The sequence below is a fragment of the Spodoptera frugiperda genome, chromosome 8, assembly GCF_023101765.2.
Source record: "Spodoptera frugiperda isolate SF20-4 chromosome 8, AGI-APGP_CSIRO_Sfru_2.0, whole genome shotgun sequence".
Classification (NCBI taxonomy): Eukaryota; Metazoa; Arthropoda; class Insecta; order Lepidoptera; family Noctuidae; genus Spodoptera; species Spodoptera frugiperda.
In genome coordinates this window covers 1455542-1481157 of record NC_064219.1, presented here as the reverse complement: position 1 = coordinate 1481157, position 25616 = coordinate 1455542, and the positions used below count along the sequence as shown (strand labels likewise).

Sequence of the window (25616 nt, the reverse complement as noted above, 5' to 3'; positions counted from 1 at the left end):
TTAGTAATAAACGTGCGTTGCTAATTTTTTACATTTCAGTTAGGTACTAACAATTTTTATTTATAGAAACCACAATTTTATCTATAGTAATTAATTCCATGAATTCCTACTTTACAAACAGAACGACACAGTTGTGTGTAGGTAGTTTGCCAAGTGATTTGTAAAACATATTTATAATTGCCTACCCGATTACACGAAATATTAAATGCAACTTGTGTGTACACCTACATCATTTTAATATTTAATCAGTTGGAATTAAAAGTAAAGTTGAGGTCGACAGCCTTCATTCGGTACACTGACGCAGTGAGTGACTTCGTACGCAAGCTACTGCACGTCAGTTCGCGCAATTTTTGGCGGGAAACAAAGTCGACTAAAAAGTGCAAACGTGAATATTTTAAATATAGGGTGAGTACTTCTAGTTACATACCTATACGTTAATATAAGTAATAATAATAACCTAAAGCGTGGCTTGTGCAAATGATTTGCACATATATATTTATACCTAGTTAGATATTGAATTTTTTAATTATTCGATGTGGAAAAGTTCAAATGATTTAAAATATTTAGCAAATCACGTGCAAAACAGTTTGTAGTTAAGAGCAATTTTTTTAATTGAATACCCTCCTCATTTAAAAAGATGTGTCAAATATAAGTTTGTGGCCACTTAACTTTTTAATTTATTATTAGTTTATTACTATATTTTAGATCGATATAGGTAGGTACCCCATCTCTTTTTTGGAGTAAAACATTAAAACAAAAACTTGTAACCTGTCTTTTTTAAAATAAAATAACTATCATCAGGCTTCTGTGACTGTATTTACAATAACTTAACTAAGTAACCAAATAATAATAAGTGACACAGTGAAACTGCACGCGAATAAATTGACCTATATAATTTTATCACCGTACTTTTTTACCTGTTGATAAAAAATATTGGATGAATAAAATACTATGCAACGGTATCGACAATCGACAATGTACAAAAAATCATTTCGATAACATTTCCGACTTGGTAATACTGACACAAATTCTAGGTGGCCATGATTTTGTCAATGAAATTAATGAATTAAAAAATAATAAATTATGTATTTTATTTTTTTCTATTCTATTTTTTAGTGAGTGTAGTGTAATGTATGAGTGTGTGTTAGATATTGTTTACATTTGTAAAACCCAGATACGTGAGTACTGTTGATAAATAATAATAATATGGTTTCCTCTATCCACTATGTATTATTTACATTACATTTCTATGTTATTTAGTTCATTTTCCTTATCCAAACTTTAAACTATGTATTACTTCATTGGATTGCCTTTGTGCCCATTTCTTTTTACTTTTTAAATAGAATAAATATGTTATTGGTGCCTACCACAAATTAAGCGAATTGCACCTACTGTTGTTTAATTTCATTTTATTCTTATAAGAGTATTTCTTTATCTCCGAAACCCCAAAAGCTGTAGGGATTTAGATACAATCACCAGGTAAATAAACTAATTCGTTTATCTTTTTCGTAAAAAGTCGGAATTTGTTCATTGACTTCGTACGTACATGACCCACAAACAGTAACCTTGACAAGTAATAAAACACAATGGAAATGGATATCGGTCATTTTGTTAATTTATTATCTGTGCTGTAATGCCAAGTTTAGAAACACTCGATACAACAGGCAATTTGGACATTTTATAACATAAAACAGTACATAAAATCATGCCGTTTATTCTCCAAAGGGTAGATGCAACAATGTAACACTCACTTTTCACCAGTTTTATTATAAGTCATATGTAACAGGAACATGAGGTGAGTCTACTGCCATATAGCGGGCACATAACTAGTCTCAATAGTACTGTGAAAGGACATCACCCATTTTGGTCTAAATTCTAATAATTTATAATTATATAATTTCACTTTAAATTTAGACCAAAATTATACTAGGTAGATAAGCGTCGGTAATGTCCTTTTCGAAAAAAACTCCATAGTACTTTTGCCGATCCAGGACTCTCCACTCCGCTCAATATCTCTGTATCACCCAGTTACTCTGCAAGCAACATTGTAAATTTAATATTGCAAACGAGATAAAGTAATTCCACGTGCGAACCTAATGAGCTATGTAAATAAAACCTCACAATTAATTACTATAAGTGCTTTCTATTTAATCAACAGCCATTTATGTCACGCAGTCTAGTCATTACCTAATTGAATTGAATTAACTAAGTTAACACTGACACAATTTATCTAACTAACTGCCGTACTGAGAGACATTTAATGATTACTTAAACTATTCCTTAGTAACGATTTTGTTCCGAAAACAATTGCTAAGGAGTGGGTTAAGTAACCATTAAATGACTCTGAGTACGGCGTTAAGTGTAACTTCTAGTTTTCTTTAAGTGGTTTTGCCCCTGTTCCGGGGATAAAAAGTAACTAATGTATTTCAGACTATAATCTATCTCTGTGCAAAATTCCATGCACATTGATTGAGTAGTTTTTGCGTGAAGGAGTAACAAACAAACATACATCCTTCACCTTTTTGCGTTGTATAATCTTAAAAGGATTGTAGGATTCCTTGGCCATAAAACGTTGTACGAGTGCTTACTTATAGTATTTTATTTTATTAAACAATTTTTTTCTTTTGTTATCAAAATCACTCTGTATATAAGATTACTTCGTCGGAAACGCGCCGTTTACAACGCCAGTTTGTTAGAATTGGTGACCGGAGACTGACGTGTTTGTAGATTGTGTAAATAAGTGATACGAAACGTGATACGTAATCGTGAAATTTAAATAAAATCCTTCGGAATATAATAAGGTAATTTATATTTACGTTTTCTTACACAATTCATTCATTCATTCTAAATGTTATTTCGTACGAAACGCTGCGTATAAGAACTCTTAAATAAATAATAAAAAAAGAAACGATTCTCTTTTTAATATTTCGCGCTCATTTCGAAATTATATTCGTTGATAAATTCGTTGCAGTGCGTCTATTAAATGATTAAATGCCTGAGCAATGACTTTTGAAACGGTTCTTAAAAATAAATTACGGAACGTTAAATACGGCGTATTGTTTGTAATTTAGTAGGTACTTAATTTAAGTAAAAATCACGGTTTACTTACGTACATTAATGGAGAAAAGCTGTTATAGTTTCGGAGTCACAGAGGGACTCTTCATCATGAGCAGTTTGCGTATCATGGGCAATCATGAGCAATTAACGTGAATAAACCGTGATTTTTAGTTAATTTAGTATATCTCACGATAGTTATTATAAAAATATAGGTACTTAATTTGTTTTCAATGTGCTTATTTTATCTTTGAAGTCAAGAACCTTTAGAACATTATTATATACACATTACTAAGATTATTTTCATGTACCTAGGTAACGGATGAGACGTACCGCATCCGTAGTGCAAATGTGCAATTTAAATCTATGTACTTAAGATTTATTTACCTTTGATACCTACCTTCCTTTTTGTGAAGATACACATTTTTGTAAAGAATGTCACTTATCAATGGCGACCTATCTGTATCACATGTTTCAATCCCCTATCACAGACGTGATAATAATAAGAGTTGATAAAAATAAATATTCTTTAATAAAATTCGAAACAATCGATTGGTTTGGAAATGTAGGACAGAATAATTTTACAATGTAAGACCCAAGTAATGAGTAAATATAATAAATTATAAGTATTAGTGTCATATTTATACAGATGTTTGAAATGAATGCTTTGTTTCATTGTTGTAAATAAATAACGTAATGTGAAGGTAAATAATAAAATTACATTGAGTTATCTAGTTATGTACGGACCTAAGTACATATAATATGCTACTTTACCTTCCATACAGAACATAGGGCATAGAATACGATTGTTTCCAACAAGTCAAATTCAATACTTTTATAGAAATGTCAAAAACGATACCTTTCATTTTTTTTTGCGTACAATAGCATACTTCCTTATTTCGCAAAAAAAAAACTTGAATCTTAAAAAATTAAGTTTGTCATCAAATGAATGATTGAAAGTACATTTATTCTGGGATATTATTCTATTGTACTGAGAAGTCAAAATAATTTATTTTTAACCTAGGAAACTATGTAGGTACCTAATTCAAATAGGTTGAGCGAATTAAAAAAAATACAACACCAAAAAATCTATTGGCTGACATCTTATCTATCAATCCAATTGTGGAATGGAAATCGTGGAATCCGCTGACACGTGAGAATAAACACGATCTGTATATTCCGAATAGCCATAAAATGAATAAATATGGTACAGCATTAGACGCCTACATCTCTAGTAAACGCAATAAAACGGGAACATTAACCCTTTTATTTCTAATGGCGGTCGGTCTTCCCTAGATTATGAAGCCCTACATTTCACTGCTGTCTCGGTATGACGTCGGATGCCATCACGGCGGGGTACAATTCCAACAATAGACAATGTTTGTGTTATTGAACCTTTGACGCGCCCGGTTATGTAAATATTCATAATGGTGTACCCCTGACATAATGGGGTGTAATAAGATGTTTATGTTGTATATTTGTATTTCATTATTTTTGGTGCTTGATCATGTAGATATTTTCAAGAAACAACCAAAGCATAGTTTTCTAGTTCTTAGCTTGGGCTGTGGCTTGGCTAGGAATTACGCTCTCAACTGTAAAAACGCGCTGTGTCTTTCGGGGTTGTGGATAATAAATTAATGTCGATACGACGAATACAGTTACAAAACAAACAGATAATCAATGAGCACATAGCCAAATAGAAGAAATAATGATCGTATGACAAACCGTCCAGGCTTGAGAGCAATGTAAACAAAACACGGAGAAAGTTAAACATTACATGAATAACAGCTGAACTGAACGTACTAAAGGACAAATTAACAATTAACAGAGGGCAGAATAATCGACGTCTGATAAAACAAAATGGCGGTCAGTCACCACAGACAGTCTGGTGTTTTTGTTTTTTGTTTATACTAGAAAAAAAAAAGTAAATAGCGTTCCATTTTTAAATGATCCGCGTAAAGCGGAGACCAAAACAAACAATAATATTATTATGTTGGTAGTGGCCAAGGTTGTGCGTAGGTGTGACTCGATACTCGAAGCGGCGAGTTTATAGATTGCACGTGCTTGCTTGCATGCGTGCATAGGAAGTAACGTTAAACGTTCTTAATAAATATTCAAATCTTGGGACAGTTCTCTCGTAAACCACGTGTATTTGTATACGCTTTGACATTGTACAATAATACAGTACCTATACATCTATAGTCTTTAATTTTCGTAGTCAACAATCGATCTTTCTAAATGAATCTGATTATCTTAGGTAATGACTGGAACGTAGCTAATGAATGATTAATAGTGAGATTGTCACTTATATGTATAGGATATTAAATCACTAAGTATCTGCTAAAGCTATTTATGGTTTTAATTAACTTTGTGCATTTACAAACTAAATACCACCACGTTATATTTCATCACCAACTTAGGTATAGATAATACCTTTTGCGTTTTTCTCCTATACTGTCAACTATTAATTTAGTAGGTATTTAATCGCACTATCAAGAGTTAATACTGGTACCTAGTATTTTTAGATTTCATTACTTTAATACTAAGCTACACCTAATCATTAATTTTTCCTAGTATTATTATAACCTGTAGTCTTGAAGATTCATAAAAATAGTGTCCTCTGCACGGCCTTACGAGTACAATAATTAAATCTCTTTTATTAATCACTGGCAAAGCCAGCGAACTCCGTTTCGCCACCAATGATTTTCCATGTTTCCCTGCTTTTCTCACAATTTTTTTTGCTAAATTCTCTTTGCTATGAACCTCACGGAGCCCGAGACCTTTCCAACGAATTCAAAACCGTGGAAATCGGTTCATGCGTTCTGGAGTTATAGCGTCAGGAAGGAAAACCCGACTTATTTTTATATTATAGTTTAATTATTTCTGTCGTCTTAGTACCTTAAGTACTTTTTGTTAAGTACTCATTAACCTCCACACTCAGAGTCATTTAATGGTTACTTAACCCAGTCCTTAGTAACTGTTTTCCATACAAAATCGTTACTAAGGAATAGTTTAAGTAATCATTAAATAATTCTGTGTAGTAAGACATTAAAATCATAAGTGCTGTCTTGTATCGGCTCCCGACATGTTCGCCTCCGGTGATACCCTAGGCACAACGATATCTTTGCAAGTTATCGTCCACATAATTATCGCAATTATTTATCGTCATTGTTACGCACTCACTATCGATCTTTTACAATTATCGCTTAGTAACAACATGTTACAATATTTTTTAAGAAATAGGTATACTAAGTATTACGTCACTGTGTCTGCCTTTGATTTGATAGTAAACGTATTTTTAATGATCAATAAGTTATTTTAAGAGTTCATTACCTGCAATTAATACACGAACTCAGATCGACGAGATCTCTTATTGGGGTCATTGTCATTCAATTAATTAAAACATTCATTTGTGTTTTCTTTTACAACATTTCTTGCCAAATATATTGTTGCATTACACCAAAGGCTATCCTTTGTCTTATAGCTATTTATATCGTGAAAAATATACTGAACGCAAATCTGAAGCCAAAATGTTGCTATCAAAATAATCTCAAAATTATTTCAATCGAAAATAAACAATCGAATTATTCGAATCTCTTTTTATTGTATTCTTAAATTAAAAATACATTTGTACAATAACAAATAAAATAAAGGGCCTGTCATCATTTATCTCGCAGTTATTCGGAGATGCAATAAATTGACATGCATGAAAAAAACCAAGTAGCAAGATTCGCGTTGCAAATTTTAATTCGACGAAGCCCAGTGGGTGTCGGATGCGTAAATCATGCAATTACAACAAAAAGTCGTACCTTATAAGTAATTACTTTGAAGTAACGAAATTAAATTCGGAGAAAATAATTTTGCTTGCTTGCAAACTGCTACCAAAGTCGGTATGTGGTAGAACTCGTTTCGAATTTTGTGTACGATGCATTGTAAGAAAAGACACCAGCAATTAATAAACAACCTTATACTTTTCCAATGAAGTCCAAAATTGACTAAAGTTTTACTTATTTCGGACAGTGCGATCGTGTGTACTGCAGTATTCTGTGAAAATGACATCGGTATCTCAAATCATTGCACTCGCTCGAGTGAGTGCACATACACAAAATGCATGCAAAACAAAGAAAATTCCACCATTTTATAAATAACTCTGACGTATAATTTGTGCACCAGAAGCAGGATGCGAGGGAGATAACAAAAATAAGCTGAATTATAGGTACTATTCACTGATCGTAACTGCATTTAAAATGTTGTGTCGTTGCACTTGCCACGTGTGTATTCGCAGTGCATGCTACATTTTAATGAACGGCTGTTCAAGGTTAACAATCAGATGTTCGGAGTTTTACCTGATTTTTATTTGCATGTTTATATGCCTCATTTATTTAGTAAACATAAGTAATTCATGATGTGTAAGAAGTCTTCTTATAAAAAATATTCTTCCATTTTCAAAATCTCTCGTGTTTATATCATAGAGCTCAGAGGTTCTTAGATACTGTAATTAAAATATCATATCGTAACATAGTTAGGTAAGTAGGTGTAATATGCTTCCTAGGGATACGAACAACTGCCTAAGACCCTACGAGGAAATATAATTAGGAAAAGTCATTAGACGAGAAGGTCTTATTTGAGGGGTACAAATCATCCAATGACTTTTCCCGTCATGGGCGAATCGAGAGGAAGTGTCAGACTCTCTCTGACTTAAAGCCAGCCCTTCCTACTCCTGCTTTTCAGTCCGCAGCTCCAGGAGAAGAGAAAGTCTAGAGAATATCTTGGGATAATTTACACAACCATATTCTTTGTATAAACGCTATGTTTAGACTTCTACTTTAGCCATACTGGGTTTCTTCAATTAACTAGGTATGTAGGTTTTGTCCCATTAAAGCCTTCAATCTTCTTTACGTATAAAACCAATTCCTTTCGAATGCATGTGCGGCTCGGTCTAGACAAAGAGCCACCAGAATTTGGTCTCAATGACCGTCCCACACAAACCACAGAATATAATTGCGGGAAACGGCTAATGGTTTAATGCGACTAAAAGTCTGAGGAGTAAGCCGCTGACTAAACGCACTCCACTTAGGTTGCTCTTAAACTATTTACATGCTTGAGCCAAAGTGGATCATCCTGTACTTGACGAAATTATTGTCTAAAATAGCTCCTTTGGAGGGTAAAAAGATACCAACATAATATATGTATATTTACCTAGTTTACATCAATACATAATTATTGTACCTACTATACCTATGTAAAACTAAGATCCTCAGCGAGTCTGCTTATGTATAATTCGCAACTATCTCAAAAACTACTGAACGCATTTTTCGAATGGTTTTCACTAAATAATGGATAGTGTAATTCATCAACATTGTTATAATGTATAATTTATTCAAATTTTGGGATTATCAATAGATTTAAATTTTGCGAAACCGCAAACAATAATACTAGTAAGGCATAAAATATTTCGATATTTCCTCTTATCCTCAAACTGATAAACATTGCCTCATTAAATATTTATTTCTATTTAATAAAACTAATAGATATACAAATTTCCAGAAAAAATACAATACAAATCTTCTTAAACTTTTTATAAATATCTCTTGTAATTAATGTTTGATGTTAAAGTTTAACAAAAATTGCATCACCGCAAACGCAATAAGTACATAACTATACGGAAATTATCTAGAAAAATTATATTTAATGTATACACTAGGTAAACACAAACAATAAACATTTATGTTTTAATTAAAAGTTAGTTCCGTAGAATAAATACAAAACGTTTTCAAGGATCCGTTCCTAATTTCTGTATCGCAATTCGATGTTCCAAGTACCATAAAATATATTTTAAGTTGTATATTTGTGGAAATTTGAATGGAATCGGACCCAGAAAACATAAAATTAAAAAAGGGATAAGTTTTAATATTTGTTACAAAAAAAATCACAATTTAACGATCTATTTTTGTCGTTATGAATGTCGAGACTACCAGTAGGGAAGCACGTAATCGAATTACCATTTCTACATAACGCATACTGGCAGTATGCGTTATTGGCTGAATATCAATAGAAATTATCCATCCAAACATTCATAAAGTTTTTTCTAGTGTCTGTTTACGATCTCGATATAATAAAATCTGTCTTAATTATTGACTTACTTATACTACTAAATTGAGACCAATATAAGCAACAACTTTATAGTAAGATCCGCATCCGATGCAACTTTATTTAACCTCAGCTTACAGATACATATTCACTTATATCAAAGGCAAGGACAACCCACTCACTTACATATGTATTTGCATGCAATGCAACAGACAGTATGTTACATTTTTAACTATGGAGCAATATGGCCGAAATATGTTTAAACGAGTTTTTGATATATTGGAATGGATAAGTCGTGAATGATAGATAGATTGCAAGTACTTATTGAAGTACACGATTTAATGGAATGTGAACGACTTCGATACTTATCCAATAAGTACCTTTTAGGTACTATGATGTTTGACCTACTTATCAGTTGTACTCGTAGTACTAACCAACTACTCGTACTCGATAGTTTTCATCTATGTATAAGTAGGTAGTAATATTTGTGATTTTATCTGAGGTTGAATAAATTTGAGACTGAGAATGCTTCATGCACAATACATTAGGCGGACTAATGTCTCGATGCATTGAATGTAGAATTATATCTAAAACTGCATGGTCGCCCATGCATGAACCTTTCTTATTTCTTTTTTTATGTTATTTTTACAAACGTTATCCATCACAAGGATTTTCTTCTGTGTCACGATCACTTACATATAACACCCAGACCCGAATCAAGATTTTTTGGATCACACAAAATTTTCTCCGAGCGGGAATCGAAACCTGCTTCACGTTACACGGCAGCCGTTTGCCCAGCCAACGCACCAAACGTGCAATTCTTGATTAAAAGACCTTAAAAAGCAGTTGTGTATTTAACACAGTACCATATTTCCCTCGACATAAATTTAATATTTACACGTGAACAAATCGTTGATACCAAGTTATCTACAGTCACATTTTTTTATTTACTACAATCAAACATGCTTGTTTACTAAGATAAAGAAAGACTCATCAAAAAGATTATGTGTATGTACCTACTGTATTTACTTACTTACGGTTCTCAAGGATACTGGCCAAATTGCGGACAACATTGAATCGTGTTTACAAATCTTAGGGAAAATTAAACAACGGCTAAATTCATTCTTGCTGGTTCACGGTCGTAAAAGTAGTGTTGCTGCTCAAATTGAATAAGTCTCTTTACATACAGAAGATACTCCTTCTAATCTATTTTTATCCTTTGATGAGGTATACGTAGAAGTGCATTCATTCTCAGAAAACCTCATAGAAGATAAAAACTAAAACAAAAACCTTGTTGAAACTACATAACATCGAAAGATTTTCCTGGAACCTCGAAAAGTACCGATTTGTAATACAAGTATTGCATAGAGATACATATTAATGACGTCAAAAGCACGTGTGCCCACACTCGGTGACCGTGACAGATAAAACTACATTACAAGTAGGTAGTAATGATCTAATAAACATTCATGATAGTACACTGATCGGATGCTGGACAATACGCCTGTCATCAGCTTATCTTTAAGGCTAGAGAGAGTCAATTATTGGTTATCTCAGTCCGTTATCTATAGTTCTAAATGGTAATCAGAGGTTAAGTTGTGTCTGATAATTTATTTTATTGCTAATAGATTTATCTTGTTTTAAATACATAGTATATCCGAGAAACATAGAGAAAAAAGAGCATCGCTGCTACTGAAGATTATGTAATCTGTATAGGCTTTTGCATTAATAGTTAGGTCCTTTATTATTTGACCTTAAAGAACAGTTTCTTTCCTCTCCATTCAAGAAATATTGACTTCATCCATATTTTCAAATATTCACTCTTTACAATTTATCACTTCACACTGCTATCAGCTGTCAAAATTAAACTCTGCACTCTGTAGGAGTGTTGAGAAGTCCTCATGTATTGATATACATACAAATGATAATGGACTCTTCTAGACTATCCATTGTGAATGTAAACTACGATAAACTGCTTCCTGCAGCCACTGTGGCTCGTGATCTAACGAAGTCAGTATCACTTCATTCTGAATTCGCACACAAAGGATCCAAACAAATTCTTGGTAGTAGGGACTTTTATTAACGATTGGATTTTACAACCGCACCACTAGAGATATTGCTAGTGCGTTGCCGACCTTTTAAGGTTAGGGATTTGACAATTGGGAATTGGAGAGCCAACCCATTCTTGCCGAAACATGGCTCTCCTACACTTACCACCTACTCGTTCACAGTATTTTTATCATACTTAACCCAGAAAATAATAGATATTGAAATACAATAACTGACGATACCATACATAATTATATCGGCATATTGTCTGTCATAAATCGTTATCACATGTAATAAAAGAGGAAGTGGATCCAAAAAAAGCAATATATGTTATTAATATAATCCATATACTTAGTCCAAATAGGTTTGATTATCGCCACAACGGGATTTCTGATGGTATTACGTTGCAATACGATGGCTCCCACTCCATTTGATCGCACGAAACACGAAACCTTTTACAAAGATTGGCTTTCGATTGTTAATAAAAGATTGAATTAAATTAAAACTAGTGATGGGTCAACTGATCTACTCGTGGGGTTCGAAATTGGAATGAGCTGTTCCTGTGTTTTGGCGACAATAGGTAGAAAAATTTGAATAGGTACAATTAATATTAATAATGAACAGTGTAAATGGAATGATAAATACTTAGAATCAGTAACAGTCACCGCCCACAGCTGTACTCGGAATATAAGGCAGGCTTGTCCTAAATAATAAAAAAGAGATAGGTATTTGAAATAAACTGACACATATAATTGTACCTATGCCAGATAAGGACAAGTACCCACATCACTTGATATTACTTTAGTCACACCTTATGTCACCTATATGGCGTGGATATCTGATCCTAGCATGCAATCATGCCCTAACAAGGATTGCTTATGGAATTTCAATCCTAAACAATTGTTTCTAAGTATGTAATGCAGTAGTAGAGATATATAGTATTGCTTGACATCTGTTGACCTCTGAAAGCCTAGAAATATTTGTATCAGATCAGTTCTTTAATCACATTTTTCCAGTAAACGATTGTCATGTAAGTATTGTAATAAAAGCCGAATAATTGTCTTTTCTGGGCAGAATTCCAAACTGCATTCATTTGTTTCGCTTGTATAGTATAAGTACCTACCTACCTCAATTAGTTACATGCTTATTCATATTTACTCTCTCATTTGAAAGTCAGTAAATTATAACAAGGCCACACAAATATTTAGATAAAATAAATTAAAAGCAGGAACAAACATTTTGTTTTTTATGATAAGGAGACGTGCCACGCCTCTGAAATTTCGCGAATATGTGATATTTACAAGGTTAAAGGGTCAATATTAACACCCTAATGAAACGAAGTATCACGCGCTGACAAGTTGATGAGGGGTTGGGTCAAAACAACAACGAAAACGTAGTATCGACATGTCTTTCTAAATAACGATAAATATCCGGAGCTGCGGACTAACTAGCGGGTTTACCGGGGCTCCGGTTCGAAAAGCAGGAGTAGAAATGGGGTGGTTTTTAGTCAGTAAGAGTCTGACACTCCCTCTTGCTTCGCCCAAGGCGAAAGAAGTCATTGGATAATTTTCCCCCCTCAAAAAAAAAGAAAAAAAAACGACAAATATTATAAAGCGAATTTATCTTGTTCAAGAATCACATCGTATGCTTAGTAACAGGACGTATTGTAATTAGGAATTTAGCGATAAATTGATTTTTAATAATTATACTTTTATCGCAATTAATTGTCAAGGTCAGATTTACTTTATTTATTTATCTATAGGCAGCTATTTGGTGTTTAGAATAGGAAATTATAGGTATCAATGATAACGAAAATGACTTTTATTGGCAGGTAGCTGATGTACTAGGTTAGAAAAAAAAGTCAAAAACCCGTCAGAAATTCTGTCAGAATTCATTATTCTACACGGACGAAGTCGCGGGCAACAGCTAGTATTACATTAAATCTCCGTTCGTTAGAAGTGTGAAAAGAATATTTGAACCTTTTAACAGGCTCCTTTATCGCGACCAAACAAACAAACATACCTTAGGACTTTGTGGTTTACAATAACTAATAACAAGTTACTGCTACCACATTTTATGGGACACCTGAGGCTGTAACCACATAAACGAATTAAAATTCTAAGCTCGAACTGACTGAGTTTTCGTAAACCGTAAGGCCCAATTTATTTTCTTACCATGAAGTAATAAAAATGTTTACCATTACTTCTTTTCTTCTGTAATAGAGAAGAGTGGAAGAAAGTATTGTGCTGATCTCTAATAAATAGGCATAAAAATAAGAAAAGAATGATAACCATAAGACTCTTACTACTTCTAACAAATTCAATTTCGTGTGAACATTTTTCTTTTGATTCTACAACGCCAATGCTCCTCCTTTGAAGAGAAATGAAATTGATTCCATATAAGCTCGTGAATAAGTAAAACAATAGCCTGATAAACGTGACATTGTTCTAACATAGCATTTCGTGAATTCATGATTAACATATCAAAACATCGATTTCTATGAACTATTAGGTATAACCAGTTAATAAGGTCCTCTCAAGGAAAATACAAAAACGTGATTTCTTTATTAGACATTCCTTTTTCACCTTGATACCGTCTACAATGATATCAATGAAGGAGTGTTACGCAATTGTCTCAAAACACGGCGTAATTCTTAGCCGAATGGTCTTAGAAGTGCCGGTACAAATCAGAGGTCATTATATGGAACAAAGTAAATCGGGATTTTGGTGAAGTCATTCTCAACATTTTAACACCGTTTTCCAAAATTGACAGCATTAAACACGAAACTAATTAAATCCAGAATTGTACCCGATATAGAACAAGTAGACTCGCCCTCCATAGCTGGTGAAACCAATCTACTTAATGTCAATTGCCACCATACTTTTACTAAATTGAACTTACTCCTTTGGGAATAACCGTTTCTATTATTTATTGTTGTTATATAGATGCAATAGCTGCTAAAACCTCTAAACTCTAAAACTAGAAGCCTCTAAGTACACTAGTTAGTCTGGCTTGTTTACCAAACTAAAACTTACCACGACTACGCTACATGTAATGAATGAATGTTATGTAATTTACGCACGATAATAATCCATGTATGTTTGTTTGTCATCACAATTTACACAGAGATCATCTCGTTGATTGTATTCAATGATCGTACAAAGTGACAATCATCACAGCTACGCTGCTATCCGTCTGTATGCTCGTGACTACAAAACTCGGTGTGAATAAATACATGTTAATCCCGTGTAGGAAATATAAATACTTATACTCTAATTATCACTAAGTATGTTATAAAGTTTTACAGCGACTATACGCAGCTGCGTAAATCCCTGCACGCAAAGACAAATACTTCATAATTGCCTTTGCAGTGATTAAAATTAGGTACAAGGTCGTTAACTCACAGGTAATATCCATAAAAATGAAAGAAACTACATTGTAATCTCTGAATTCCCGACACTACTTAATTAATTTGACGAGACACAAGTTCTACACTTAATTAATTTTCCTAGTGAATGGTATGACATCAGACTGCCCTCTATTACATGAGAGATATAGGTCATATTTATACAAAGTCATACTCGTATTAGTCATAAAAGGCGCCAAAGGTCAGAGCCACCCTTTCATGTCTGAATAGATAGATAGATAGATACTTACATGTATTTTAGCAAAGTCCAAACTTCGCGCAATCGATAGCGTATCAAGTAACTGAACCAATTAAATGCGTCATAGCGTAGAGCACACAGAACGGGACTCGTCCTAAACTGTGTGAGTTTCGAACTCAATTACTAGTTCAAACATCTAGGACACTATACCGTAAAGGAGTAATAGGGTAAGTACGCCTGTTCGCGTCCACCCACCAGTTTACGTCAATGTTACAAAATGCCCTTTAAAAATTTCCAAAAATAAAAAACTACTATCACCATATTAGAAGTATTTAGTCTCATCTGTTTGATCTTTACGCGTTTTCAGTATCTTACATTCATGGCGATCCGTAAAATGGATGGGACGTGATGAGTGGACGCCGAAAAGGCGAACTTTGGTTAGACGTGAACAGGCGAAAACATCGTTGAATAACTGGTTACAAATGTTAATATTGTTTATTATAAACCAGATTGTCATGCCTCGGTTTTAATACGAGTAGTAGGTATACTAAGGGCCAATACTGACACTTCATTTCACTGTGATTTTACCAGCGTTTATTGTTTCAAAGTGTTATCTTAAAGATACATTAAGTGATGTTAAATAGATTTTTTTTGAGAAAAATCACCCGAAAACCACAGCTTTGAAAGACTGAAATTGTTAGACAAGTTAGTGCCTACAAACAAGCTTAACCATTATTATTACAAAGTAATAGAAAAGAAATATTGGTGTATAATTACGTATTTCAGTAACAATTTGCCAGTTTTTACCTATCGAAATCTGTTTAAATATTTTTTCCTCATTTCTACAACATACAAAACACATGTTTGAACAAAATTAAAGCATTTGATTAACCTACTAATTCAGGCAATGTTTCGATCATTGTTTTCACGGGGAACGAGTTGAGTCATACATGCTACACAGCTGTTATACCGTGCTTGTTATCGGTCAAACGTAGAAATAGAATTATGTGACTTAATACTTGCAATGAAATTATTACACTGGAATTTACTGCTGCATATTTAGTAGGGAATGTGCCATTAGGAAGGACCATTCTATTGTTTATGATCGAGTTTCTGGTTTAGGAGTGGTAAATTAATGTTTTGAAAGTAGCATTTGACTTAGCTAAATACATAAATGATAGGGAAAAAGTTGGTAAAATGGTCAATGGTCGCAAATATGGGTAATTATTAGGCGCTGAATTTCTGTAATACATTTTAGACATAAAAGTTTTGTAATAAAGTTCAAAATCTATTAATTAGACTTAACGATCGATTTCTGTCGTTATCAATGTCGAGACCTCCGGGGAAAGAGATCTTATCGAACCTCGTATTGACTTGAATCTAAACACTACACTGCGCACAAAGCCTACTCTATATTAAAAGAGTTGTCATGGGGTAGATAACAAAATAAATTGTAAATAATCCCCAGTCGTCCACAACAATTGTTTTATCCAGAAAATGTCTTATCATTCTAGGTAGCAAGAGACCAATTAAACTTGTTTTCAAATGTAATAAAAATTTTACACCAAAAACAGTAAACAGTTTTATCGTAAACTATGACTATGAGGATTTTATTCATCTTATTTATAATAGTGATAAATAAATATTTTACTTAGGAAATACCCCGACGCATATTCCTTTTCTATTTATTTACACTAGTTTAATATGATCTTATTAACCCTTAATCTAAGAGAGATAAAATTAACATGTAATAGTTAGTAGTAGTCAGATAAAGTAGGTACTACCATCTCTATAAGGAAAATGCATAATGTTGCATGTCCAAAGTTCATAACCTCAGTGCCAAGTAACAAACCGATTAGGAATTAATTCTGACGAGTAATGCTTAGATACTAACGTGATCATATTTTACATAATATTAGAGTCATCATTAAGTTCTTTCAATACCATCTTCATTGCTGTTTCAATTGGGAATCGGTTCTCGGATTTCTAATCGATAAATCGGTTGATAAAAATCGGTATTACTGTTGTTGTAATCAACACTTGAAAGTTTGGTACAAAATTGATAGACAATCGTTTGTTATCAGTTGTGCGTAGAAGGATACACTATAATTATTATTTTACGTAATGGTTATATCGGTCAAAACCGTAGACAGAAAAGGATTCTCAGTCTACTGTCAAAACAGAATGCGTCAATGAATGAATTGAAATGAGATCGTTTTCAATAAACTTTAGTGAGTTTATTGATTAATTTATTATTATTTATCTATAAATTCTTAATGCAGACAGACTGTCTTTAATAACTATTAAAATAATCGCTTGTTGACGTACGATGATAGTTTAATATAAGCATATTACTTAGTCATTTTCTTAAACAAAACTTTGTTTTTATTTAAACAAACGCATTAATATTTTTTGCCGTCATTGGGTACCTATTGTTTATGAAGTATTAAGAGAAGATATTACTACGAGTTAAGTTTTTCAAGTGACACTGAGTAGTATTTGGTCACTAATTCCAATAATGTATGTTTTTATTGTAATATAAAGATAATAAGCTAGTAACAAGACACAAATAAGATCCCGAATTCGATCATGTAGCCACTCAGTTATAAAGTCAATGAATGTCACATTATCATGATTGGTATAATTGATTAAGTGGGTTCAGCAGTTCACCTTCCTTGGTTCAGCGATGAGGTCAAAAATGTTCCCATGTGACCTGTCTGGTAGGTAGGTAATCCTTTACATTGACCACGTGAGGGCCAAGTTCATTCACCGTTAACAAGATTATATCCTTACGACTGTACACAATAGGCCGTGCTCATACTCATTCATGTCCAATACTCAGTTAATTTGTTATACATGTAAGTAGACGGTCTTTAAGTACTCGTTCTACAAAATGGTTGCAGCTATTACGATGCGATTTGCCAATTTAAACTCAATGGTCGGCAACAACAATCTTTAAAAAATCTATCACTTTAATTATTCTTCCAAAAATTTCGTCGTCTCTTTATAAAAATAAAAATTATAATCCACGACTTTGTGCAATCTTTTTCTTAAATTATTGCACCTTGGACTGCTTGAATTGATAGAACTCGCCAAATATCAGACTATTGTGAAAAATATTGCTCATAAGTTTTTGTGATAGCCCTCTACCAATAGTCCGTTAACTCTGACGAGTTTATTATGCAACGTTTAGTACCAATCATTTGTTGAATAGCCTACAGCATGAACACTTGAATGCGCCGCAATGCAAGAAGAGCGAAAGACTTGACTTACAAAACATGGAGCGAATGACCTTACGCCCTTGACATACTATTATACATGTAACACTACAGTGCTGGCAAAATAATAGTTTCCTTCTTTCGCAAATTACTTAGTTATCTGCTCGTCAAAACTTATTATCGCAATTGACACGGACCTGACGTAATTGCATGGTTCAAAGAGAGGAAGTTTTTGCAGAATGTAAAAATGAACAAGCATTCAATTTGTTAAAAAATATTAACTCTAGTTAGTAATGTTGAATTGTGCAAATAATTTTACTATGCAACTAAGTTTACTGTGCGTATAAAAGTTTGATATTAAATTATCATTTTTATTGTTATAGGTACACAAAATGACGGAGAAAGAAGCAGAGCTGATGGAAAAGAATGAGACGGGCAATGGAATGGCGACCGCATGTGGAAGTACTGTCAAACTAAAAAGAGAATTAGGCCTGTTCTCAGCAGTCAACTTGATACTTGGTGTAATGATTGGATCCGGAATTTTTGTGTCACCATCATCAGCGCTCGAACACTCCGGATCAGTAGCATTATGTCTCATAATATGGACAGTTTCCGGAATAATATCCTTATTAGGTGGGTGTAGGTAAGACACCTATTTCATTTCCCACGTAACACTTTTAATTAAGGAATAATCAAAATAGCACAATGATCATCACACAATTTTTTCAGGAGCTTTATCATTTGCTGAACTTGGAACTGTAGTCGGTAAATCCGGAGCTGAATACTCGTATTTCCAAGAAGCATTTGGAGGCATACACAAATTTTGGGGACCATTGCCATCATTTATATGTGCATGGATTTATGTCGTTATTTTGAGGCCCGCAGAAGTCGCTATAATCGTTATGACATTTGCCGAATACGCAATTCAACCTTTTACACCAAACATAGACCCAGAATATAAGGAAATTGCTATTAAATTAGCGTCTATATCTGCATTATGTAAGTATATTTTTTATTTAATTTAACCGTTCAAGTACTACATTTCTTTTTTAATCGATTAGGAAAACAAATCGATTGGCCTCAGATAGCGCTCCTCACTACGGCTCTTTTTTACGTCATTGAAGTGTCAAAGTCAGTGACATTGACTGTCAAAATTTAAACAACACCGGTCGTTCGCGTTGTTTTGTGTTTGTAAAATTACGATATTTTATCCAGTTATATGTTTTAATTACTTTAAAGTGTGAATAATTGAGTGAATAAAATATAGTACATAACCTAAAGTAAGTAAAACCTATATAATTCTTTGAAAAGTTGAAATATTCGAAAAAAAAATGTACTAATGAAACCCAAACAAACAACTTGTTTTTAGGATGTCTTCTGACCGAAATAAAGAAACAAGAGACGCTGTGAAACGTGAAATAAAAGAAATACAAGCGCGTTGTAAGCATGAGTGGAATGTTATTGATAATTCACCTTTGGACGCGCCAAATATAGACTTGGAACAAATCAACGAAAAAGCGCTTTGTTACATCGAAGGTTTGGGTACTGGGATTCAAAATTCGAATACTCCGATCACGGCAGACGATAACCTTCTTACCAGCCAGTTTCTGAAAGAGATTAGAGATAAAACTGGCCAGGTAGAAGAGTACACAGCTTTTGTGAGAGGCTCTATACACGATATTGATGCTGAGATTAACAGGTAAGCTTGTTTTATTGTAATAAGAAGGTTTAATGCGTACTTTTTGCATGAATTAGGACCTAATAAAAATTTTATTACCCAGTTATACTATAAAATACTCTGAATTAAGCACAAATCATTCTTATCATTTACTGTATACTGTATTATAATTTTACTTGCTTACCATCAGGTGACCCATATGCTTGTTTGCCCCCTATTCTATTAAAAAAACTGTTCACTTATAACTAGAATTTTCTATTTTTAGACTACAAACCTTGATAAAAATAACACAAGAAGCGAAGGCCCGCCCAATGCTGAACAAATGTGAAGTGCAACCAGAACATGTGCACAGAGCCAAGGAGAGGTTCCAGGTGATGAAGAATGAGCTGCACGGCCTCATACACTCATTGTTTCCCAACTGTGATAGTTTGATCATTGAGACCATGGGGGTAAGTGGAATTTAATTAATATTTTTCACTAGCTACCTTCACGCGGTTTCACCCGCTCTGCTCGGCTCCTATTGGTCATAGCATGAAGTTTTATAGCCTATAGCCTTCCTCGATAAATGCACTATCCAACACAAAAAGAATTATTCAATTGGTTCCGGAGATTAGCGCGTTCAAACAAACAAACAACCAAAAAAAATGAAGAGTTTGTTAATAAATGAATTAGCTAATAAAAATATAGATTTTTATTAGCTAATTCATTATCAGTTTTATTTATTATCAGTTTGGTTGCGCTTTATATTCTCTTGAAATATTGCATACATAAAGTTTGTAATGTCGAGACATAATCACAAGTATTGTTATCTTATATGAGAAAATAAAAGACAACTGTCTAATTTGATGAACTTATTAGATCATCATTCCTATTGAATATTTTCTCATTTCATTATTTTGTTTTTCAGCAACTTATGGCTGAGCATCTGAATGAAGAATCAAATGGATACATACCAGTTACAGCAGAGACATTTCAAATCATTGAATTACTGAAAGATATGAAGATAGTTACCGTCAACCCATACAATAAGTTGGAAGTGAAATTATCATATTGATAGCGGGAATATGATTGAAATTAAGTTAATATGGTTGCCAGTGACCAATGAGACTAATTAAAAAACATATGGTGTAATTTAGTGTTAAGTTTATTGTAATAAATGTTGTTAAAGTTTGTAAATTGTGGTTTTATTTTATTAAACTTAGTAAAGATGGAAAAGACTTCCCAATCACCAAAAAAAAATCCAATCCATCTTAAAAAAAAACCGAATGAACCAACTAATCAGAGCGCCGACAACGCTCTCATTTCGATCTCGTTGAACGTAAAGCAAACCCGTACTAAGGCCCTAGAGTATACCTATTTATTAATTACTACATTCCTTAGCTTTCAGTAAAAAATTAATACTTTTTGGTCAAATTATAGTTTTAAAGCTTGAGTATAGCTGGTCAATGTAATGAACATTAAACCTCAAGCTCTTGCATTGGAAGGTCAATACTTCTATAATAACTTAATATTCTCCCAACTTGCAACCATTTTGATTTTCCTTGTGACTTTGTTCTCGCTATCTTTATATTTGCTGTGCCCGACAGGGTCAGAAATTGAAACAATTTATAATACAAATACAATACAATTTATAATGACTTGTAAGTCACAATATGTTATTTCCACTACCTGCATACATTATAGTTGCAATAAATACTTGTATCTAATGAAATAATTTTCCTTTCTTTTCCAGTTATTATGACATACATTAACATAACTAGTGTGAAACTGTTTGTGAAAGTACAAAACATATTTGGAGTGTGTAAAGTGTTCGCCTGTCTTATTGTCATTGGAGGAGGAATCTACGAGATTTGTCAAGGTAACATTTTTTTTTCTTCAGCCATGGCCTCCCTACACTCATCTCTTTGTAGATTTTTCTGTGGCCAATCCTTTTCATAGGCGTCGAGTTCATCCAGCCATCTCCTTCTGGGCCTGCCGCGACATCTACAGACGTTGAGAGGGCTCCACTCAGTAGTGAGCGTATTTAATTAGTGTATCACAGTTATGTGATCGCAAGTGCGAGTACCGAGCATTATGACACGGGTTAAATTTTTGCTCAAAGCAATACTGTAGTACCTACAGTGGATTTTCAAAAAGGTTGATGATTTATTTATTTGCCCTCTCTTCTGCTCTTTTTCTGTGCTTATGACACCCACGGAAAGAGCAGAGGTGGTGAAAAATGTATTCTACTCTGATACTACTGCACAGTTTATAAACTGCAGTTTACTTTATACAAATCTTTTTAATTTGTAGGTAACACAGAGCATTTGAACAAAGGTTTCGAAGGCAGCACCTTCAGCCCGGGAGGCATTGCCCTAGCACTGTACTCCGGACTATGGGCTTATGACGGATGGAACAGTGTCACTGTTGTTACTGAGGAGATCATTAACCCTGGAGTGTGAGTATTTGCTTATTTCCTATCCTAGCAAATAAAGACGAAAGATATTTTTTATAGGTTATGTCTGGATGGGGCCTTAATACGAGGATGCTTTACGTTTAAAATCGAAACGAGAGCGCATTCGACGCTCTAATTGGTTGGTTCATTGGAGCCGGCCAATCACAGCGTCGAACATGCTCTCGTTCCGATCTCGTTAAACGTAAACTCGTAATAAGGTAGCAATTGGAGTCGCTCAGAGACATCAGAACAGTTATAAATGTTTTTTTACTCATAAGCATTTCAATGGATCTAAAAGAAATTAGGTATGGATATAGACTGTCGTCTGAAATAAGACCTCTTTTTCTAGAATAATTTCATCATTTCATCTCGTTCTAGAGACTTCTATTTAGGCACTGTACAACCGCAGACAAAGCCACTGTCAGGAGCTGCGGACTACCGCTTTAATTTCACTCCTACTTTGCGGAACGGTACCGAGGTTCCGGCTCAAAGCAGGAATAGGTAGGAACGGGGTGGTTTTTAGTCTGACACTCTCTCGCCTCACCCAAGGCGGGAGAAGTCATTGGATTATATTCCCCATTAAAAAAAGGCAAAGCCACTTGCGAAAACAAATAAGTTAATAAAGTAGGTTATCATCGTGGCATCTTGTTAAAATTACTTTTTTAACTACTTGATATTAATCATAAATTAGGTCATCGGATTTTCGAAATGACTGATAAATTGTACATGGTTGATAAGGCGCTACTGTTTGATAGCCGGATTAGTTGAGTAATTCTAATTGAAGTAATGCTAACGATTGTTGCTAACCGATATGGCAAACATGACATGACTCCTTTTAATTCCGAAAGCAAGCCTATAATTAATATTTCAAGGATCGTCACGTCTTTTATCCCCGAAGAGGTAGGCAGAGGTGCACATTACGGCACTTAGTGCCACTGTACAATGTACACTTGTGTTAAGATCCCATGTAATAAGGGGCGAGCCTATTGCCACATACTGGACAGTGCCAGACTTCGTGGTACGCTACTACTGAGATTTTTTTTTAAACCCCGATAAACCAGCAATACCGTGCCCGACCCGGAAATCGAATCCGAGAACCTCCTTACCCGTCAGCCACACTTTGGATCACACGACCAACGAGCCAATCAAATATATATAGGTATTATAGTATTCCAATAATAATTAATTTAAAAAATACTTATAAAATCTTTCTTGTTCCAGTAACGTGCCCCTCAGCATATCAATCGCGGTGCCCCTTATAACAGCACTATACGTTTTCATGAACGTAGCCTACATGACAGTACTGAGTTACGCCGATATGACGTCAGTACCAGCCGTGGCCGTGGCCTTTGGAGCCAGGGTACTTGGCCCGGCCAGTTTTCTCATACCGCTCGGCGTTGCCATAGCAACCTTTGGTTGTGCTATGAGTGTGCAGTTTGGTGTTACTAGGTGAGATGTTTTAAATTTATTTTAAACTGAGAACATGCTTTAGAATATTCCAATCTTTTTTTCTGCTTTAAAGCTAAGTATCTTTTTTTTCTGCTCTAAAGCTAGTAATTACATCCTGTGACGCGAATGCGTTTACAAACATACAATTTCCCATACACTTGACACCGAAATTTGAAACAACAATTGAGGAATCACAAAGAGTTCCTCATTGCGGGAGTCGAACCCAGTGAACGTTGCACGGCAACGAGTAGTCCAGGCACCGCGCCAATCCTGCAGTTAATCAATCGCCAATCTGTCTGCAAATTGTATCTAAAATCATTGACATTGAAAATTAATGGTATTGTTATTTCAGAGTATGTTACACGGCTGCGCGAGGAGGACATATGTTAGAAGTGTTCTCATACGTAAACGTTAAGAGACTGACGCCTGCCCCTGCAGTAGCATTCCAGGTGAGTTACCAACTATTTATTTATTTTATTTGATGGGTGGACGTTTAGAGTCTATCTCGCCTGGTGGTAAGCAATGAAACGGCCTACTATGGAGCACGTCTGTCCATGAGCAACCTATTCACTTAGGCCTTAAAGGCACCCAGGTTATTCCCATCAGGAAACATAGACTCCGGCAAAGAATTCCACTCCTTAGTAGTTCGCACAAGAAAGCTTCGTGCGAGTGGGTGGGACATCTACCATGAAGCGGTGGCGCTTCGCCGATATTCTATCCAGAATAAATTCATTACATCAAACTTATATTTTTTAAGGAATTACTTTCATTCAGACCTATTAAAGTAACGATTATTTTTTTGTTACAGGCAATACTGACAACGGTATTTATAACAGTTGGCAATATTAAAACTTTAATAGAGTTCGCCAGTTGGTTCCTGTGGTTCTTCTATGGGCTTGCGATGGTCGCCTTATTAGTTCTACGGAAGACACAGGCAACAAAACCACGGCCGTACAGAGTACCGACCATAGTGCCTTGCTTCGTGTTGGTAGTGGCAATATTCCTGTCAGTGTTGCCAATAGTACACGACCCGTCACTCAAGTATTTAATGGCTGTGGGCTTCATAGTGATGGGTGCCACCGTCTACACCGTATTCGTATATTATAAGAAAACTCCGACTGCTATTTTAAGTAAGTATTTGATAAGTAGCAGATTTTCTATAAAATGTTAGTCAACTACTGTTTTCTTTGGAGTAATGGCTAGGTGTTATTTTTATGCTAATAGCAGTTTGTCTGTTGCTATTTTTACACGTGGTGTGTGAAATAGCTATTAGTTAGTGTGATACACAAATTAGTTAGTTGTGAGTTGTGTATTGTTAGCCTATTAACATGTGTCTGTGAAAAGTCGTAACTGTGTAACTCTGAAACTATCTCTGTACGCGCGTTCAGCACTCTGATTGGTTGGTTCATTCGCGCCAGCCAATCAGAGCGCCGAACACGCTCTCGTTTCGTTTTCGTTCAACATAATGCAAACTCGTACTAAGGGCACTGATCTATCTGCTCGAACAAACATAAAGATTTGTGTCTTCATACGAGTATCACGATTGTCAATATTTTAATAATGTTTTCTTACTTTTCAGGAAAATTCACATTCCTGACTCAAGTCCTGTTCGAAAGTGTGCCGCCCAGCGATCGTCATCAAGACTGATTCTAATAATTATATTATTAAATCTATTTTCTGTAAATATAGTACAAAATATAAACATTATAAAATATACAATAATAAACATTTAGTTTTAAGATTTCAACCATCTTTGTTTCCTTTACCCTATACATCTTTATATATATAATTCTTCTGTAAGTGTGTATGTCACTGAACTCCTCTTAAACGACTAGACCGATTTTGATGAAACTCTTTGTGTGTGAACAAGAGGATCTGAGAATGGTTTAGATTCACAATTTTGTCCGCTGGACAATGTTTTTTTAATTAATCAGACGTGTAGACAGGACAACGTCTGTCGGGTCCGCTAGTAAGTTATAAAATGTAAATAGGTAGGTAGTAATGTGCTAAAATGATCTTGTCCAAAGAGTAGGGAGAGA

The 25616-nt window shown here is 34.3% G+C and overlaps 2 protein-coding genes across 5 annotated transcripts; both read left to right on the top strand.

Moving 5' to 3' along the window:
* Nucleotides 1-207: 207 nt before the first annotated feature.
* On the top strand, nt 208-25324 carry LOC118275658 (b(0,+)-type amino acid transporter 1). Of its 4 annotated transcripts, none has more exons than XM_050695481.1 (9): nt 208-405; nt 18400-18649; nt 18746-19015; nt 21427-21552; nt 21987-22131; nt 23350-23577; nt 23930-24026; nt 24386-24707; nt 25157-25324. In XM_050695481.1, exons 2-9 carry the CDS (start codon nt 18409-18411, stop codon nt 25222-25224), a joined length of 1497 nt encoding a protein of 498 aa, XP_050551438.1. In that variant the 5' UTR covers nt 208-405; nt 18400-18408; the 3' UTR covers nt 25225-25324. The 4 variants fall into 4 exon arrangements, with proteins under 4 accessions (XP_050551438.1, XP_050551439.1, XP_035449605.1 ...); XM_050695482.1 differs by lacking the exon at nt 208-405 and adding an exon at nt 1050-1178; XM_035593712.2 differs by lacking the exon at nt 208-405 and adding an exon at nt 2644-2801.
* Nucleotides 19049-20870, top strand: LOC118275659 (uncharacterized). Its single transcript, XM_035593713.2, has 4 exons — nt 19049-19296; nt 19386-19715; nt 19960-20143; nt 20602-20870. The coding sequence occupies exons 2-4, from the start codon at nt 19387-19389 to the stop codon at nt 20746-20748; spliced, it is 660 nt and encodes a 219-aa protein (XP_035449606.2). The 5' UTR covers nt 19049-19296; nt 19386; the 3' UTR covers nt 20749-20870.
* Nucleotides 25325-25616: the final 292 nt, after the last annotated feature.

What these genes read in the sequence shown, in the direction of transcription:
- LOC118275658 (XM_050695481.1), top strand. Translation starts at nt 18,409, where the DNA reads ATGACGGAGAAAGAAGCAGAGCTGATGGAAAAGAATGAGACGGGCAAT. An exon ending in GAGATCATTAACCCTGGAGT is followed by an intron (nt 22,132 to 23,349) that starts GTGAGTATTTGC and finishes TTCTTGTTCCAG; the next exon opens with TAACGTGCCCCTCAGCATAT. An exon ending in GTGCAGTTTGGTGTTACTAG is followed by an intron (nt 23,578 to 23,929) that starts GTGAGATGTTTT and finishes TTGTTATTTCAG; the next exon opens with AGTATGTTACACGGCTGCGC.
- LOC118275659 (XM_035593713.2), top strand. Translation starts at nt 19,387, where the DNA reads ATGTCTTCTGACCGAAATAAAGAAACAAGAGACGCTGTGAAACGTGAA. An exon ending in ATTGATGCTGAGATTAACAG is followed by an intron (nt 19,716 to 19,959) that starts GTAAGCTTGTTT and finishes TTCTATTTTTAG; the next exon opens with ACTACAAACCTTGATAAAAA. An exon ending in TGATCATTGAGACCATGGGG is followed by an intron (nt 20,144 to 20,601) that starts GTAAGTGGAATT and finishes TTTGTTTTTCAG; the next exon opens with CAACTTATGGCTGAGCATCT.